Consider the following 19,284-nt stretch of genomic DNA (forward strand, 5'->3'; position numbering starts at 1 on the left):
GAGTGCCATGTGTCTAGCACGCAAACTCACATTCCTCGGATTCATTAAATCAAATCATTTTCCCTTCATCTATTCCACTGCTCAGTCTTCACCCCCCTAACAGAAAAAGCACAAAAAACCCAAACTATAAAAATAACCTGTGTTTTAGGACTGGTGGGGGTTGCAGCTTACCTTGAAAGCCAGACTAGATGTCAGGCTCGACTTAACCGGTCTGTCTCCTCGAGTTTTTCCCATCTGGTTAATGAAACAGATGTTTCATGTTAAAGACAAACCAAATATGTACAAAATATGACTCTTTGTGTGAGGGAAGCGAAATTACACTGATTCCTGCATTTCCCATAATGCAGATTTCTTCCAACCTGGTAATGAACCATATTTTTCAGCTTCTTAAAGTTATTCCTCACCGTGACACCAATGTCTTTACAGGCTGGGCAGCACTTGGCTACACTAGCAAGCTGCATTCATGTGCAAAACCAGTAGAGAAACTCTAATTTCTAATAAGCAATATTTTATTTTTAGCAGCTATGGTACGTTATTTATTCTTGTTAAGGCTCCTTGTGGGCTTCCATCTGCTGCACTTCTCACCACCACCACTTGCAGCAGGAGTCGCGACTCCTTTGACATCCTTTTCCCCCTCCTTATGGAAGTCAAAAAGCTGAGAAAACACACAGAGGAAATGGGCCACGAGCTGTTCAGAGGAATCCAATTCAGCTCTGTTTTTGCAAGAAAAAAGGCAAGGACAAACAGCTGAATTTGAAATCAATCAAACGCTGGCTCTGTCCACAGGAGCAACGTTCAGGCTCTGGTTACGATTTGATCTTGGCTCAAGTTTTCAGTGAGTGTTGACGTCTCAGAGTTGTGAGGAATCCCGAGCCGGCAGCTTACAGCGGGGGTTTTAGTGATACAGTATTTACAAGGCATGAGGAAGTGGGAGCGCTGCAACAGACGGCACCATACACGGTGCTTTCAATTATTTCTCACAGCATTCATGAAAATAGAAGCACAGCGGGGAGTACAGTATGAACGACAAAACTATAAAAAGACACGGAGTGAAAAGAGAACTCCCAAGCTAAAATAAATGGCGTTGTGTGCCGTTGCTGGTGAAGAGCTCAGAAAAATGCATGCCTCCCGAAAAGAGAGTCAGAAATAGCGTAGAGTACAGACCAGAGTAGGGGTGATGGAGCAAAATGGATGCATAAATAACTGGAAGGAGGTTGAAGTTTGTATTTGAGAGCATCTTATGAATCGGTTTTTAGAGTTATGTTGGCCTGATGCTCTAAGCAGTGGGCCTCAAAGAACCTCTCATACACGCAGATCCATTCATAATATTAAATATGAAGGCTTTATGGAAACTTGCTGCAACTTACGCTGGTTTCAGAAAGGAGAACACCTGCTTTTTAAGTTTGCTCTGTTAGCATGCTAATTCGTTAACATTTGCTAAGCACAGATGAGGCTAACGGGAATATGGCAAGTTTTCTACTGTAGGTAGGTTATTGTTTGTGAACCTGCCACCTTAAATTATTGGTTTGATGATAATGCTATAGAAAAACAGACAGAATACATACATTTCGGCACATAATCATCATCAATCCGTCCTGTAGTTGATCGCATATATTTTGGGGGTCTGGATCAAAGCAGTGGACTGACTCCCAGCCCTACTGACCTTTCAGCTCATACAGCTATGCTGCTAACATGGGTGAAAACAAATGAAGCACCCAGTCCAAACTCATGATGCTGTTTCTTACATCAGAGTGTTTCTCTTTGTACTGCACTGCCATGTTATATTACAGTCTTACAGTATTTATATACCTTGATAACTTATGAAACAAGAGCAGTGTGATGCTGCAAACCTCAGCTAAGGCTAAAACCCGTTCCAGAGTAAGAACTTAGAACAGAGACCAGATTGTGATATTTTCTTGACAACACCAAAAAAAATAAATAAATAAAAAATCAATCTGTATCACAACAGTAAAGAATCCTTTAAAGGATCCAGATCAAGGATCCAGATCAGCTCCAGAAGTAAAATATTCAAACAAATCCACAACTGCAATAACTTTACATGAAAACAGACCAACTCAACCGATCACATTACCTGTTGGCAGAGGTAATAATACAATTCAACAGCAACAGCAGCTTCGGGTTTATGTTGTTTGCTGTGTATTAACATCATTCATTGTTCAATTAACAAAACATTTTTTGGCATCGACCTTGATTGCTTTATTTTTTTTTTTAAAAATTATACATATTAAAATGAAAACCCAAAGATATCTGTCAGACTGTTTGTTTTGTAATTGTGTCACAGAGTTCCCAGTTCAGATCAGAAATGATCGTGGTGAACACAGTGTTACTGTTATCCAAGAGGAAGGACGACAACTACGATGAACAAATAGAAAAATCCACGACCAGAAAAAAAGAATAAAAACAACCTCCAGATGAAAAGCTTCAGATTGGTAAATTTAGCATATTCAAGCGAATAGGCGCACACACCTACACTGCATCCTTTCTGCCCTCCAACACATCACCGCAGACAGACGACAACCAGCTTTTCCTCGAGCTGATCTTTCTCTCTTCTCTGAGATGAGAAGATGCTGGTGAGTAGAGAGAGGGAGAGGCTCACAGACAGAGACGTTTGTTTCCCAGCCCTTCCACCGTCTCCGTGGGACGACCCTCCCCATCCACCCCCAACCAACCAATCCCCCCCCCCAACCTAATGGATCAAACAAAGGACATCATTTGTAGGCCAAGTCTTTTTCTGAGCGTCTCTCTCCTCAGCTCTGCATACCAATCCAATACAGCCCAAGGAAAAAAAGCCACGCTGTGGTACGAGTGTGCGTGTGTGTGTGTGTGTGTGTGTGTGTGTGCATGTGTGTGTGTGTCTCTGGGCCGGGGGTTGGAAGGTCTGTTTGCCTCTCCGCCGAGCATCGATTTATCCTTTTCTCCAATTTATTTCTCCTCCTTGCCTCTGCAATCCATTCAGATCTGCCTCTAGGGGAGGAACTCGGGGTAAAGACGTTGTCAGGCCTTGCCGTTGCCTCCTAACACCAGCTCAAAACTCATCTACAGGCCCGGGGACCGTGTACCCCTGCAAGGACACATCGGGCAGCAACGCGTGCACGCAAACAGCTACCTGTCGTCCGGCGGCACACTTCTGTCAAGGCTGTAATTGGCCTGATAATGCAGCATAAAGGACAGTGACAGGGGCTTGTGAATTTGTTTCAGCTCAAACGCTGGGGCTGGAGCAATGATTAAGTAGACCGCAAAATGTCGTCTAATTTTCTAAGGAGCGTTATACCCTGGTGTTTTTTCTGCAGTAACAACTGTTGGAGAAGCCAGAATGATATTTAATTGTTCCTCATAATCAGGCCTAGACTACGAGCAGATATGATGGGAATAACAATATCTGGAGTCCCGATTCAACTGTCTGATCCTTATCTCTGCCTGTATGATTCTGACATTTTCAGATGTTATTACTCACACTCAAGGATTTGTATCCTAAAGCCTCGACAGTGACGACGACGGCGCTCAACAGAAATGCTGCATGTGCACAAATCCCACGGCTCTACCCCCTATCCACACACACACACACACACACACACACATGCACACACACACACACACACACACACACACACACACACACACAGAAACACCCTTGACAGAGATCTGTGAGCCATTCTTCAGTGTCACAGTGAGCGACGCCTGGCACATCCTTATACCTGAAGTTGATCAATGCAGATATGTCCAGGGGGAAATTGAAATCCATAGGAAATTAGGCGGCGCAAGTGATTTATTGGAACAGTAAATCATGGTGCGTGTGATGTGTGGAGAGTCTGTGTTCCAGCTCCGTGCGCCATACTGTACCTTTCCTCTTAGTGACATGGCGATATCAGCAGCTCGCACCTTCTTCTCCCTCTCCATTTGGTAGATCCACTGCAGCAGGTCCATAGAAGGGGACTGGTCCCTCTGGAACAACCACCCATGAGGGACAGGGTGATTCAACCCCATGGACACAACGCTCTGCAGGGGTCCCTCTGAAGTTAAAAATAGGAGCACAATTAGATTGCTGCATGCCTCACTACCTATGTTTCTATCTACAGTACATGCCAAATATGTTTCTATTGCATTTTTTAAATAAGGCAGGAACGGTTCTGTGGTCTGTAAATACATAAAGTGTGCTGGAGTGGCTCTAGCTCAGGTAGTAGAGCAGGTCACCTACTAACTGCTCCAGTCTGCATGCCAAATATCTTGCCCAAGGATCCATTCATCGGAGTGTGAATGTGTATGAATGTTAGTTAGGTAGCACTGAAAACCTAGAAAAGCGCTGTGATTGGGTGAATGAAAAAGTTGTATAAAGCGCTTTGAGTGCTCAGATAGAGTAGAAAAGCGCTATATAAGAACCAGTCCATTTACCATTTGCTGAGGTTAGTAGCAGAAAAATGTTATTCAGGCAGTTTTGCTAAAATAAATGATATTGGGTGATATTTGCCTTGCAATTTCATTTTGCACATACATCAGAAGATTTTATCGAGTCAATCCTGTTTTGTTACAGTTTACAAACTGATATTTTCAGCCATAGTTGTGCAATATTTTTATATGCAGGGTTTTACTTGCAGGAGGAGTTCTTGTTCTTCCAAAGAGCCCTTATTTAGATTGATATTAAAATCAGCAGCAGCTGATTTAAAACCAGATTTTTGAATTTATACTTCTGTTACTCAACAAGAAAATTTACAGGTCTTTTTTGTTTTCGGTGAGATACTGCAACACAGACTCATTGCCTTTACTGTACCCAGGCCAATCATGTCACCCCACCAAGGGCCCACTGTGAGCCAAGAGAGTCATGCAGGAGTTTTCATTGTTAGCGGCAGACTTTCAGTGTCAGACTCAAACTGTCTACCCTTCAAAAGAGATTCCCTGCATGAAGATGCAACATGTAATCCAGCCTTTCCATTTATCTCACTGACATTATCCTCTTTAGTTAGAATAAGTAAGTGCAGTGACACAACATATCCATCTGTTCCTTGCATTAATAATACCAAAGAATGTGTAAGAATCATTTTGCAGAATTAAAAAAAAAAGAAAAAAAGCAGGAAGCATCTATTCTATCATATTATAGAGTATAATATTGTAGTAATAGAGGCACACACACATAAAAAGCACTAGTCTGTCCTCAACTTAGAGGATGCTTCTCAGCTTTCTGTGTATTAAAAAAAAAAAGAAGATCCTTTTAAGGATGAAACTGCAGGACAGAGTCACTTACAGCACAAACAGCAAAATGAAAAATATATATCTGACACAGAGTATTTGTAGTTGAGGGGACTGAGTTCATGCACAAATGTTCAAATAAATCCACAAGCTTTCCTTGAGAATAAAACACAGATAGTGTGTAGTGTGAATCCCGACTGAAGAATCAGCCCCCCCACCTCTCAAACACTCCCAACTCCCCCTGCCTTTGCTGTTTTTTTTCTCTTCCAGGTACATCACTTGTGTTCTTCTAGCTTGTTTTTGTCCTGCTTTAATTGCTTTTTCTTTTTTTTTTTCCTTTTGCAGAGAAGGAAGAAAAGACAACAACAAGGCGGTGAGGGCTGCAGCTAATGGAGAGGCTGTAATTGTGAATGGAGGCATTCATCTGGAGACATCGTCCGTGAATTGCGCTGCACAATACCCAGCGCCGGGCTGCTCAGATCACCAAGCAGTCACCAAGCACGCGTGCACACACGCACACGCGCACACATATAAACACGCTGAACCCTCAGATCACTGGTGCTCAGAGGAGCAACGTAATCACACTTCCGCAGAGAGAAAGACATCGAAAAGGGGAGGAGAGAAGGACAGGCTGAAGAGGGGGGAGGAAGGGAAGAAGAGAGGAGAAATTATACAAGGAGATAGGAGGAGAGGAAGGGGGAGGAGGAAAACGGAATGGTGAAATTGATGTTTCCTACCATTTGATTTGGGCCACAGAGCCCAGGAGGCAGATCAGATAGAGCTACATGCACACATAGAATCAGCACATGCAAAGAAACAAGGATGCATGCACACCATCCCTCTTCCATACCACCCCACACATGAAAGAAGACACGCATGCACAGACTCATATACAGAGACATACATTTAAAGCCATAAATCCGTACAAATATTATGTAAATAACCTGTAGAAGTGCACAGAACCATCTCACAAACCCTATGATTTCTTCTACCTGCTTGAACATTTAAACACAAACACACAAACGCACACACACGCATTTTTTAAAGAAGACACAACAAAGCCTATAGTATGGAAGGAAAAAAAAAGCCCTCATCCAGGCGAGGTGAGACGAGACGAGGCACCTGTCAGCGCGGTGGTTCCTGCTACTACAGAGAAACATCAAGAAACAACAACTCAATTAAGCACACCATCCCTGTTCAATTACTGCCACATAATCACAGCAATTTACCTTCACTTGCTGCACAGCCACCAAACAAACACACACAGAGGCACAGGCGCACGTACAGAGGCGGTTTCCCCTCACAAACGCCAGCAGAGACACAGCCGCATCACAAAGACCGACCAGACTGGCTTCATTCTACACATCATTAATGTGAAGCTCATCTGGAGGCATCCGCAGGCTAACCAGCATCAAACAGACACGGAGGACGATGGCAGAGAACAATTTAAGTGAAATGCTTATTTACTAAATATGTGATGAACAGCAACAGCACTTCCCAACATGTCCATTACATTAATGCCACCACTATAAATACCACAGCTTCTGTCTAGCAAATGTAGCTGGGTATATTTAAGGGTACGCGCTGTAAGTAAGTAACAGAAATCATTTGTGACCCAAATCTGTTCATCTTAATCACTTCTTGCACATTCTTTATGACACCAGGGATCTCAAAATCATCAGTCAGTTGCTATAATTATCATTATCATTAATTAAGAGTAAAATAACCTTTCCACAATGATCCTGTTTGCTATTGTGCCTTGCTTCTGATATTCTTTTTCTGTGAGTGGCATAAAGATTTGATATTTTATCTTTCCAAGAAATCAGACAAATTTTGTGTCTTCAGACGGTGTCCGTTGAGTTGCCTTTATATAAATATATAAGTTCTGCTAAAACTGTAACACACAGGTTTAATGCTAAAAATGGCAGCAGTTCCTCATGGGACCTCAAATAAACAAAAAAACAAAAACACGAATATAACCCCACACACTTGAATAACATTGTCCTTTTCCTGCTTCAACATGACACTTCCATTGTGCACAGTGTAGTGCAGTGAGATGGCTTTCCCCAGTTTGGCCAGCACAAAGCTCAAACTCCATCCATACATGTTCAGGATGAGTCATGAGCCATGGTTTCACCCATCATCAACATGCAATCTAAATAATTCTTCTGTGGCAGAACAAGAGCAAATCCCTCCCTGTAAAAAGTAACAAGCCTAGGGAGTAGTGACGCTGACTTAAAGGCATTCAAAATCTGCAGAAGTCTGTTATACACTAACACAAACATAGCAGCTAAAGACCACATGACCCAGGGTGATGCTGATGCCATCTGCCAAAGATTAATGTTTTAAAGGTAACAAAAGGCAGAGATCAACAGGCTTATAGGATCACGCAGAGGAGAGACATTTTTGGGACAAATCTACAGTTGAAGTGCTGTTTCAATGATAATTTTCTTGTGCAGCTAGTTTTCATCAACTTTGCAGTCAGTATTGTGATGATGTAATAGTGTAACATCACTTTCTACAGGGAACTCATTAATTACTTTAAAAAGCACACATATTAAGTACAATCAAGTCTGAAACATACAAATTCATATCTTACTAACTTACTTTGTCATAGAAACTTTACTGTTTGTCATAGAAACTTTACTGTTTCTATGACAAACTTCATATTTAGCAGACAGATTTGGAAAGCTATTTATAAAAAATATGAAAAAGCACTCTAATCTGTTCTGCACACAGCATAATACAAGCTATTCTGGAAATTAGAATCATCCAAAGTCATGACTGAGGGTGATGCTCAGGGCACAGTGTGGCTAACTGGCCCACTACAGAATGATGTCACTGGGGATACGACTGAGGAATAGCAACACTGTAAGAACCTGTGAATGAAGTGAGTGTGTGTGTGGACAGCAGATTGACTAACAGCTTGAACTTGGGTTAGATCCAGGAGCATGGGGAGGGATACATGGATGGATGAAGAGAGAGGGAGGAGGGAAGAGGGGGGGGGGGCATTGATTTCTCAACAGAGAGATCAGCATCTTGACAGAAAGAGACGAGTGAGCAACGGAGCAAGACACACACACACAGAAAAAGAGGGGAGATACCCACTGCGGCCCTCGGGTGAATTCCATGACTTTTCCATAACTGAGCTCGAGTACTTTTATGCCCTAAAAACACACCTCCTTCCTAATTTGGGCTGAAACAGGGATGTAATGCGAGGGAAAAAAGAAATCTAAAATAAATCTAAACTTTGACAGCACTTTGGTTAGGGTTCCTGACTTTGCCTGACTATCAGTAAAAAGTGGTATTCCAGGACCTCATGACCAGTGTGAACCCCTGTTGACAGAGATCAACAGGACAGTCTGGGTACGTCTCTCTCTCCCAGCATGCCTCGGTGAGTCTAACAAACCTGAAACCCCCGACAGGGACACAGAGGAAGGTGCTGTGGCTTTATGCTGTGTGCGGCTAACAAGGTGTGTGTGTGTGTGTGGAAGTTGTGTGCAACAGGGAAGCTGACACACACTGTGGAGGAACGGGTGGGATTGAGAAGGGGCAGCCAGGGGTCACGCTGTAATTACACATCATAGTCCCTGTGGTCAGTCCACTGACTTCCTCTGACTGCGGTGCCTCAGCCACACGAGCAGGGATGGCAGGTGGTGGTGGGAGTGGAGGGTTGTAGGAAACTTGGAATAATAAGGATAGCACATGTTATATCTATTTTCAGATTTCTATTGTTTAATTAGCTCGTGTATTATTTTTTCCTTGTCCTGTTTTTTATATTAACTCCGTGCATCGTTTGCAGTACGTCCAGCACACATGTCACACCTCTACAGTAACTCAGCCTCCGTGCCCACCTCAGAATGTACCGGTTGACGCTTTCACATACCGTGCGTGGTCCTGTGTGGGTGGTAGGTGCCATAGAGGATGAGTGTAACGCTGTGCAGAGCTCCGGCTGCCTCCTCTTCACTTGGCCTCGCGCAGCTCCTCACTGTGCCCTTGTGGTCAGTCACCTGGAAACAATCACCATGACAAAGACACCATTTCACAAAAAAATCGATCAATTGATCAACAAGTCAATCAATATTTTATGTGAAAATGTCCTAACGCAGCAATACTAAAAACAAAGGCAAAGAATGAGAAGATCTCCCAGTATGTGAATAAAGCATATAATCGTTAAACTGAGAATTTATTTTACAGTAAACTATTGGATGAACCTTTTCATGATGGAAAAAGGTTTTTTAGGAAAGCGCCAGACTTCTCTTATAAAAAGGTGATGAAGTAATGGTATACATAAACATGAAATGGATTTTGATCTGTAAATTATCATGCAGGAATTTAGTGGAATACACCGATCCATTCTGGCATAATTTAAATATCTAACTTTAGTTCGTATCAGCTGAATTAATCCCAGATGCTTACATCTGATTTTGCACATGCGTCCCAACAGAAGCTCTGGTCTCAAGAGGTTAAGAAAGAGAATAAACATAGTAGCAGACTTCCCAGCATGCATTGCTACAGAGATAAAACTCCCCAGAGTCTCTGTCCGTTACTTTTACATTTATTAAAGCATAAAAACTGTGAACTAACGCTTCTTACTTTGTTTAATCAACCCACATTTTTAAAGCAGGAAGAGCTTATGTGTTAAAACCAAAGCGTAGATTACAAAATCATAAAGTCTTCATACAACAATACAAAAATAAACTCGATGGCAACCTTGAGTGTATAATGTGGATGGATATTCAGTAATATTTTTTTATAATGAAGATATCTTCTGGAAAGAAGGAATAAGGAATACTGTTACTGTAACCATCAGTCTCAGCCCAGAATTTCACATCCACAGTTTTTAGTTTATTTATTTATTATTTTTTAATTGAGTTTAAGAGTCTAAGTGAAGGACAGAAGTTATTCATTTACTCTAAACAACCACAAAGAGTATCGATATGCCAACTGTTCAGCTGTTTTGGGGATTGTTTTTCGCTAGAGGTGGGTGGGGGGTGAGATCATGTGACAGCGCAATCTGATGACTGCAGGTCTTAATGCTCAATTCCAATTTTTTGATCAAATCCGATTTTTTTGTCTGCTTGTTCACACTACAAATAAAATGCGACAGCAAACACGCTCTAGTGTGAACCCTCAAAGCGGCCCGCATGCGCAAAAGAAGACGTCACACACAACGTGCTCTGTTTAGACCCAGACCAAACAGTATTGTCTGACTGATGGCCCTTAATATGAAGACTTGTTTCGGACTTTACGTTTCCCAATTTTCCTTTAAGTTCTAAAGTTATTTTGTTATTTACATATGGCCTAATAATGATCCTTATTGCTGTTTTAGAGAGGAGCGGTGCTTCAAAGGATAGTTGCAGAGTTCTGTCAGAATCTGCTGATTATACAGTACAAATAAAATGTTCACGTTTCTCCAACGCCGTCTTCCCAACAGTTTCACTAACATCTACACTGGATGGCCAGGAAGTGTTTGCGATGTCTTCTCGGGCGCTTCTCCGGCGCTGATAATTGACGTCTGTCTTGTGTCAGTGACGTAAAAGACGGATTTAATGCGACATGACCGTTCAAACAGCAGTCGCTTTCTAAAACATCAGATATGTATCGGATTCAGTACCACATACGAAAGTGACCCAGGTCGGATTTGAAAATATCGGATTTGTGCCGTTCACACTGTCATACCATGACAGTGCATAGGGTCAAAAAATTTGATAAGCTTTCGCCTGCAGTGTGAACGTAGCCTTAGTACTTAAAACTTGTACACAACAACACAAATGACTATGAAAAGCCTTTGACTGTCACAGCGGCCAATGCAGCGTGTTGCAGCAAAAGTGCAAGTTGAGGTCTGTAATCTCCAAAGGTACAAGATGAATCATTCTGTAGCTGCATTTTAATGTAATTGTCAAGGCAAAAATTAACTTCATCCCTACAAGAGCTGGTCAAGAGCATTCAACAGTGATCTTAGAGAAGCAACTGTTGCTGCCTGTCAATATGACAAGTGGTATAAGAACATTTTTTTTAACAATCTGAAGTCACCATTCCAAAAACAGAAACAGTATTCATTAGTGGAAAACATTCTAGACAGCTGTCAGTGAAATTCACCTCAGCATCAGTCCGTGCAATGCGCAGAGAAAGTCCAAAAAGATCCAAAAGCTACATCTCATACTCTACAGATCTCACTTAGCATGTTAAATGCTAATCATGACTTGCAATTAGAAAAAGGCTGAACAAATATGGCCTGTTTGAAAGGGTTGCCAGGAGAGAGCTTCTTCTTTCTATTAAAAAGCAAAACAAAACATGGCAGCGCATCTTAAGTTTTCAAAATTGAATCTGAACAAACCACAAGACTTTTGGAACTATGTCCTTTGGACAGACGAGACCAAAATAGAGATGTTTGATGTGATGTTTTGTCCAACTGTCAAGCAAGGTGGTGGAGGTGTGATGATTGGGTCTCGTTTTCAGTCACAGGACCTGGACACCTTGCAGTCATTTGGTCAATCAACTGTCGACTACTGCCAACTACTTAGGCATACAGACCTAGATCTAGATTTAATCATGAGGCCATCTGTCTGACAGCTAAAGCTTGTCCCATATGTGGTCAAGTAACCGGACAAGGATCACAAGTGCACCGGCAAATCTACAACAGCAACAGAGTTGCAATGGCGCAGTCAAAGTCCAGCCTCAACCCGACTAAAATGCCTGGCAGGACCTTAACAGATCTGTGCATAAACGAATGCCTGCAAAATTCAATGAACTGAAGAAATGCTGCAAAGAAGAGTGGGCTAAAAGTCTTCAACAACAATGTGAGAGACTGATAAAGTCATACGGAAAACCATGACTTCAAGTTATGGCTGCAAAGGGTGGTGAAAACTATCTTTCTCACTCTGTCATGTCAGTTCTCTGACTTCCACTTTCATTTACGTCAAATCAGTATTTTACTCATAAATCAGGACAGTATTTGGATAAAAAATGGGAAAAATGAAATCTCTTCTGTAGCTCAGCCCACAGATAATTAAAAGTAACATATCAATCTAAATTACCTGACTATTATGAAAACCCACAAAATCCCCTTTTAGTCAAGCATTGTTCAAAGATGGCTTTATACCATAAATCTGCTACATCAACTGTCCAGTCTGCCTGTCTGCCTGTGTGTGTGTGCATATGTGTGTGTGTATATTCTATGCAGTGTTTGTGTGTGTGAGAGAGTGCTCAGAGCAGATCAGAGGCCAGGCATGGCAGCCCCCAGCTGAGTGCTGCATTGATTTGTTGTTGGTAAACAAACAGCTGGATGCTACAGGTGGATCGATATGCCTTGCATGCCTCCTCGCCTCCCAGCAGGACTTTCTACTAGGTTGACATGGCTCTCTGAAGAGCTGCAACCCTGCTGTCACCGGGAAACCTCACGAGTCAAATATTTCAAATCCAGATTGTTTCTAATTGAGCCGAAGTTCATTTTACACATAAAGTTATGTTCCTGAATCCATAAAATAAGCTTGTGAGTTCCATAACTTTGTAATCATTTTGTAAAGCACACCAAACAACATGTTGTATTATTTGATGGTGATATTTGGTGTCAACTATAAGTGCACCTTATCTTCATTACTAACTGAAGATAAGGCAAAAATTAAGAAGCAGTCATCCAGCTATTACACTGAAGGCGTGATGAAAATGATATTTAACTACAATGTTATAAAAAATGTGAGAACTACAAGTGGAGACAAAATCGGGGCATAGAGGATAGAAAGATATTAAACTGACTTTTAGACCAAAGGGAGACAAAGAAAATGAAAGGATTAGCAGAAGTAGAGGAACAGAGGGGAAAGTGGAAGGATTTCAAAAGCCAGAGAGAGAGAGAGAGAGTGAAACTACAGAGACAAAAAGAGGTTGGAGAGGGGGATTAGTGATGGGCGAGAGATGGCAGGATATCGAAACGGGTGAGTGTCAGGGTGATGGGAGCGAGACCCGGTGATTGGGAGTGATGAGGAAGGAGTTCAGAAAGAGATGCTGATACACAGGTAGTGGAATTGTGGAAAAAAAAACATGGGAACAGTGAGAGATGGTGAGAGTGGGAGGATGATAGACAAAATGAGATGAAAAGAACAAAAACAGAGCACAAATTATGCATTTAGCAGAAAGGAGAAGACGGAGAGCATCACTGAGAAAGACAATTAAATGGAGACATGCAAAGAAAAGACAAGAAAACTGTACTTTATGATGTTTTCAGTGCTTCTTCCCAGAGGAAGTATCAACTCCTTTCCAGGACACCCCATTCCACATTTATACAATCATACACCTGGAAGATACTTTCACCACAATTCTATAATTCTTAAAAGTACAGCTCCTCTGAGAAAGGACGTGACTGTGCACCGTGTTAAATTTCTGAATCAAAGCAAAGCTCGCTAGCAGCTACATTAGGCATCACTGCTGTGTCATTTCTCCAACCATTTCTACACCATCCTCTCCTTCTTAAAAGTTGACACCTTTTTACAAATACGTACTGATTGTTTTGCAGGTGGCAGATGTTTGTTTAGTCACTGTTACTATGGGTGTTAATTCTAAATAAATGGCTTTGTTAATTCTGCCAAGAAATGGTCAGTTTGTGATGATATAAAATACTTTCCTGAGATATGCTTCCACATTTTTTAAATATAGATTCACTTTAATCTGAACCAATTATGCCTTCACTCTTTCTTCTCTCATACAGTGGGGGAAATACTTGTAATAATGATTTGATCGCCTGCTAATTTTGTAAGTTTGCTCACTACCAAAGAAATGAACAGTCTGTAATTTTGTGCTAGTTTTATTTTAGTGGAGAGAGAGACAGGATATCAACCATCTAAAGTTATAAATTGATTTGCATGTCACTGAGTGAAAAGAGTATTTGCTCCCCCACAAAAAACTTGACTTGGTATTTGGTGGAGAAACCCTTGTTGGCAAGCACACTAGTAACACGTTTCTTGTAGTTAGTCACCAGGTTTGCACATCTCAGGAGGGATTTTTTCACTCCTCTTTACAGAAACTCTCTAAATATTTTAGGTTTCTTGGCTGCTGCTTCACAAGCTTCAGCTCCCTCGACAGATTTTCTATAGGATTGAGGTCTGGAGACTGGCTAGACCACTCCATGACCTTAATGTTGTTCTTCTTTAGCAGAAGGTGGCAACTAAAACAGTTGCTACCTTCTCACCAAACTTCTTGCTGATGGACTTCCCATTCCAGCCTTCTGCAGGTGTACAATCTTGTCTTGACCAGGTCTTGACCATGGTGGTGGAAGAAGCTGATTCTGTGGGCAGGTTAGCATTTTATTCACGTAATGAGTTGAGATCAGGAGTATCTGAAATTAAGCAACTGATTGATGTAATTAGTGCTGGGCGATATGGAAAAAATATTTATCACGATATGAATTATTTTATATCACGATAACGATATATATCACGATATACCACCTGACCTGTGGTCATCTGGAAAGTATGCAGTCTGTAAACAGCGAGTGGAGAGGGTGTAGTCTTTGTTTTGAGTTACCGTAAAGCATGTCGCAAATCCGGGTGCACGTAAAGCAGCACCATGTCGCAAAACCACAAGACGGAGTTTCTTTGCAAAAAATATAATTTTTTTATACTTTATTTTCTCTTGCATAAAGTTAAGAGTATGTATAGTGAGAAGACAACACTAAAATATTTGCCACATATATTATATTTGCCACAGGCTATTTAACCCTTTAAGACCTACCATAGAACCAAGTCCGCCAGAGCTTATCTTTACATTTTACATGCTGTAGTGCCATTTGTGGGAGCATTTCAAGTTGCTATACATCAATACGACCGTTATAGCCCAAATTTTAATAATATGTATGCATTAAGTCCATAGTAACTACATAAATTGCAAAAAAGTGCAATAAAAATTGAAAATCTTTTTTTTTTTTACATATATTTCTAGTTAGAGAAATTTAAGAGGCTTATCCCTCAAAACTGTAAATACAAGAAAGTTGCACAAAATAGTTTCCAACCACGAGAAATTTATTTTGAGCGTCTTCATAGTTTTATTTTTGAGATACACAAATTTTTATATACTACAGGAAAAATGAAAATAAATAAATGCAAATATGCAAAAAAACAGCATGTGCATCAAAATAAACTATTTCCAACAGTGTAATTTGACTTCTAAGCATCCCGGAAACGATACAGAAGAGCATAAAGTCAAACATGACTTTTAAAAACACCAACATAGGCTTTGAAGCTAAAAAACTACATTTTCCGCGAAAATGACGTCACTTCCTGTTTCGGACAGGTAATGGCGGACATGCGATAGTTCGCGCTGACTTCTATTCCAACGTAGGAAGTGTTATGAACAGCTGATCAGATCGGCAAAGCCTGTTTCTGGAATATTTTGTTTTTGTTGCTGCAAGTCTGGAATATTATGTTTTTGTTGCTGGAAGTGCTTTTTATGCAATTTTTGCAAAGCTATATGTGGAAGGAAACCATGACCTAGGGCAAGCTAATGGAATAAGATGTAAGTACAACTCCTATGGTTTCATATGCAAAACAAATTATTGCGCTACCTTAACGTGGTTCCAGTTCTACAGGGATTTAAAAATAGTTAAGGAAAACGGAGTGTGCCTGCTCCGACCGGTTGTAAAGGGTTAATGATATATTTTATGTAATAATTTATAAAATTAGGGTTAGAAACGATAGAAACGATAGAAGACAAATGGCACGATAGACACTTTTCTATCGTCCACACGATATATATCGTCATATCGCCCAGCACTAGATGTAATCTGTGTATCACATGGGCACACAGTCAATCTGTGGGAACCAGAATTGGAGATGGGTTGTAGGAGATCAAATACTTATTGCACTCAATGTAATGCTAATCACTTTATGACTTTTATGTAATGTGTTTTTTTCTGGATTTCTGGTTGATATTCTGTCTCTCACAATTAAAATGATACTAGCATAAAAACGAGAAATGGTTTATTTCCACCAATGTATATTTACTGTTAAAATAGTATGTGCTCATAATAAGTACATTAACATATTAACTCACTCACTCACTTTAAGAGGGGCAGCCAATCAAGAAAAAGTTGGCTTGAAGACTGACAAGCTAAATTGACAGACGTATAAACTGAGGGGCCAGTGCCCAGTACAAGAAAAATGAAGATTATTCTAAGCTTTGACTTATGCAAAGCTACCGTAGTAGACTCTAAGAATAAAAATTATCAAGCGAGAAATGAGGTCCCATTTTTAAAGACTTATCAAGTCTAACTTTATATAATTTTATATAACAGAAAAATTAAATCTGTAATTTAAAAAACAAAACTGCTGCACTGCCTGTTAAATGTTATTTTCTTTTCACAGATAACAGAATATTAAATAATACGGTTTCCCACCCAACAGTTCAGTCTGCAGTTGTACTAACAGGTGTAAAATGTGCAACAGGAAGTTGCTAGACAACGGCACACAGGGCTCAGTCTACTCTCATGGAATAAACAGAAGCTTCAAAATAAAACCTCCAAAAAAAGAAACCTGCGATTGTTGGCAGTGTTAGAGAGTGAAGCAGTGTCAGATGGGAGGGGAGGAGGAGTCTTGCTGCGTCTACATATGTAAAGCAGCAGGGAAGCAGCAGTGTGTCAGACTGAGGCTCTGGCCCAACCTGGGCTCCTCACTGCTCCCTCCAACACATCAATCATCCAAAACAGGGCCATCATAGCCACGCTGCATGCTGGGAGACACACATGCACAGACACACACACACACTGCAGCAAGCTTACACGCAAATGTCTGCACAAACACACAAACACTGCTTCCATCAACACAGACATTTAAAACTGCACACACACAAACACACACACAGATTAAACAAATACGTAGTGAATTGCAAACACGCGCATGTACTGCACCCTCACACACGGCCACCTTCTCTCAACTGAAGAGACACACGAATATACAGAATAATATGCTGCAAAAGCACACACATACAAACACCTAGAGTTCAGTGTATTCACACAGACACACACACAAACTAGAGTCACACTCTCTGTGCCTCCCAGTCTCACACAAAGCACGCAGATAAACAGAAATAGGTATCCTGTGCCCACAGGGTGCCCTCGCCCCCGACCATCTGCGACGGGTGCCAACACACAGTGGGTGATATTTACATGGAGACCCCCCTCCACTACTCCCCTTCCTACCACAATCACACACACACACAAATTTAAAAAAAAAAAAAAAAAACGAAGGGAAGAAAGAAAGAAAGAAATACCCACAAAGGGCCGCTTGGATCGCTTGATCTCCCAAAACTCATTAAACATGCAAATATATGTAAATATATGCACCTCTAGAAATCCACCTTGGGCCAAAGTGAGTGAGTGTGTGTGAATGAAAATGCATGTTTGTTTGCGTGTGATTGTGTTTCTACTTCAGGCTTTGACAGTGTTTCTGCCAAACTTGATACTGTGTGTAAGTATGTTGCTGTTACGGTAACGACAGAAGATGTTCTTACACTGGTTTTACCAGAGGTCAGCAGTACTTCTCCCCTGTACAGGTAGTACATAACATTGTAGGATAACTTTTTAAAGTCCAAAAATTCAGCCTTTTAAAAATGGGAACTAACATCACCTCTAAGAATATGAGACTGCAGCGAGTATGTTTTTCTCATTTCTGAATTATTTTTCAGTGTAGAGTTCATAAAAGCCCCAGATACACATTTTCTCCTTCAACAAGTTAAATCCAGCTTTCCAATTAGTTACTATAGTCAAACCACATTCAGTTCGATTTTATTTATACAGCGCCAAATCACAACAACAGTCGCCTCAAGGTGCTTTATATTGCAAGGTAAAGACCCTACAATAATACAGAGAAACAATCAGATGACCCCCTATGAGCACGCACTTGGCGACAGTGGGAAAGAAAAACTCCCTTTTAATAGGAAGAAACCTCCAGCAGAACCAGGCTCAGAGAGAGGCGGCCACCTGCCAAGCCTGGGTGGATGAGGGGAGGAAGACAGGACAAAACACATGCACACAACATTCATCGGACCTGTACAGTTAGACTAAAAACATAAAATCCAGTTAGTGTAATACTTTTTCAAAATGCAACGTCCAAAAAGTAAATATCAGAGCACTGCAGCTAATAACACACGCTTGTATTTAATACCAAATATGATGATGAAGCAAATAAAACAACCTTATCGTAACATTCTGGCGTTTTTAACGAACACCATTTTCGCCACAGTCTGAGACATCATTTAGTCAAGTTATCATCTTACCCCAGAAGGGTTTATCATTTACCCAGCGAGAATGAACAACACAAACTGTACCATATTCATCAACTCAAGGTGGAAGACAGTGGCAGAAACTGCGTAGTTAATACTTTATCTTCAGGTTTTTCTATTATCACTTAGTCACTGTGTGTGTGTGCGCGCGTGTGTGTGTGTGTGTGTGTGTGTGTGTGTGTGTGTTTGGTTTGTGTAATCTGTTGGGGAGACAAGAGGGGAAAGACTCCTGAAGGAGCACAAGGGATGAAGATGGTAAATATATGATCTGTCTATCACAGACAGCAAGGGTGGCTGTTTGTGTGTCTGAGCGTGTGTGTGTGTGTGTGTGTGTGTGTGACCACAGTGCTGCAGGCTAAATAGTGCTATTATATTCCTACAGCCGCTCTAGTCACAGTCAGCTCGAGTCTCAAAGTCCTCTGGGAATCAGAGATGTCGCTGCTCAAAGACTGCTGCCACACTGCTATAAACACACACACATATACACGCACACACACACACACACACACACACACACACACACACACACAAACCTACCCTGTGGACATGGCAGGTGGGGTGGGAGAGCAATGTATGTGTGTTTATATTTTTGCCGTGTTTTTTTGTGCTTGTGTGTTTGTGTGTATAAGGTCTCAGTGAAAGTGGAGCACAGTAATGACACCCTTCTATAATATTCTTTGAAAACTCATTGTATTAGGCAGCGGAAGGAATGGAAAAAAACTGCTGTCAGTCATAGTTACCAATTAGAAGAGTTGTTGCTGTACCACACACGCACACAGTAAAAGACTTCGTACAGTGAAATTACAAAGAGGG

General features: G+C 41.1%; 1 protein-coding gene across 1 annotated transcript in view; it reads right to left on the reverse strand.

The window, feature by feature from the left end:
* The window catches only part of LOC134635430 (furin-like protease kpc-1), a 201,651-nt gene that overhangs the window by 3,422 nt on the left and 178,945 nt on the right, over positions 1 to 19,284 (reverse strand). The window contains exons 16-18 of the mRNA XM_063484815.1: positions 9,089 to 9,212; positions 3,862 to 4,031; positions 172 to 234 (exon numbers count right to left, since the gene is read on the reverse strand). Of these exons, the coding sequence (XP_063340885.1) occupies positions 172 to 234; positions 3,862 to 4,031; positions 9,089 to 9,212 (357 nt within the window). The remainder of the gene's footprint in view (positions 1 to 171; positions 235 to 3,861; positions 4,032 to 9,088; positions 9,213 to 19,284) is intronic.

Source organism: Pelmatolapia mariae, linkage group LG10_11, assembly GCF_036321145.2.
Source record: "Pelmatolapia mariae isolate MD_Pm_ZW linkage group LG10_11, Pm_UMD_F_2, whole genome shotgun sequence".
In the NCBI taxonomy this organism is placed as follows: domain Eukaryota; kingdom Metazoa; phylum Chordata; class Actinopteri; order Cichliformes; family Cichlidae; genus Pelmatolapia; species Pelmatolapia mariae.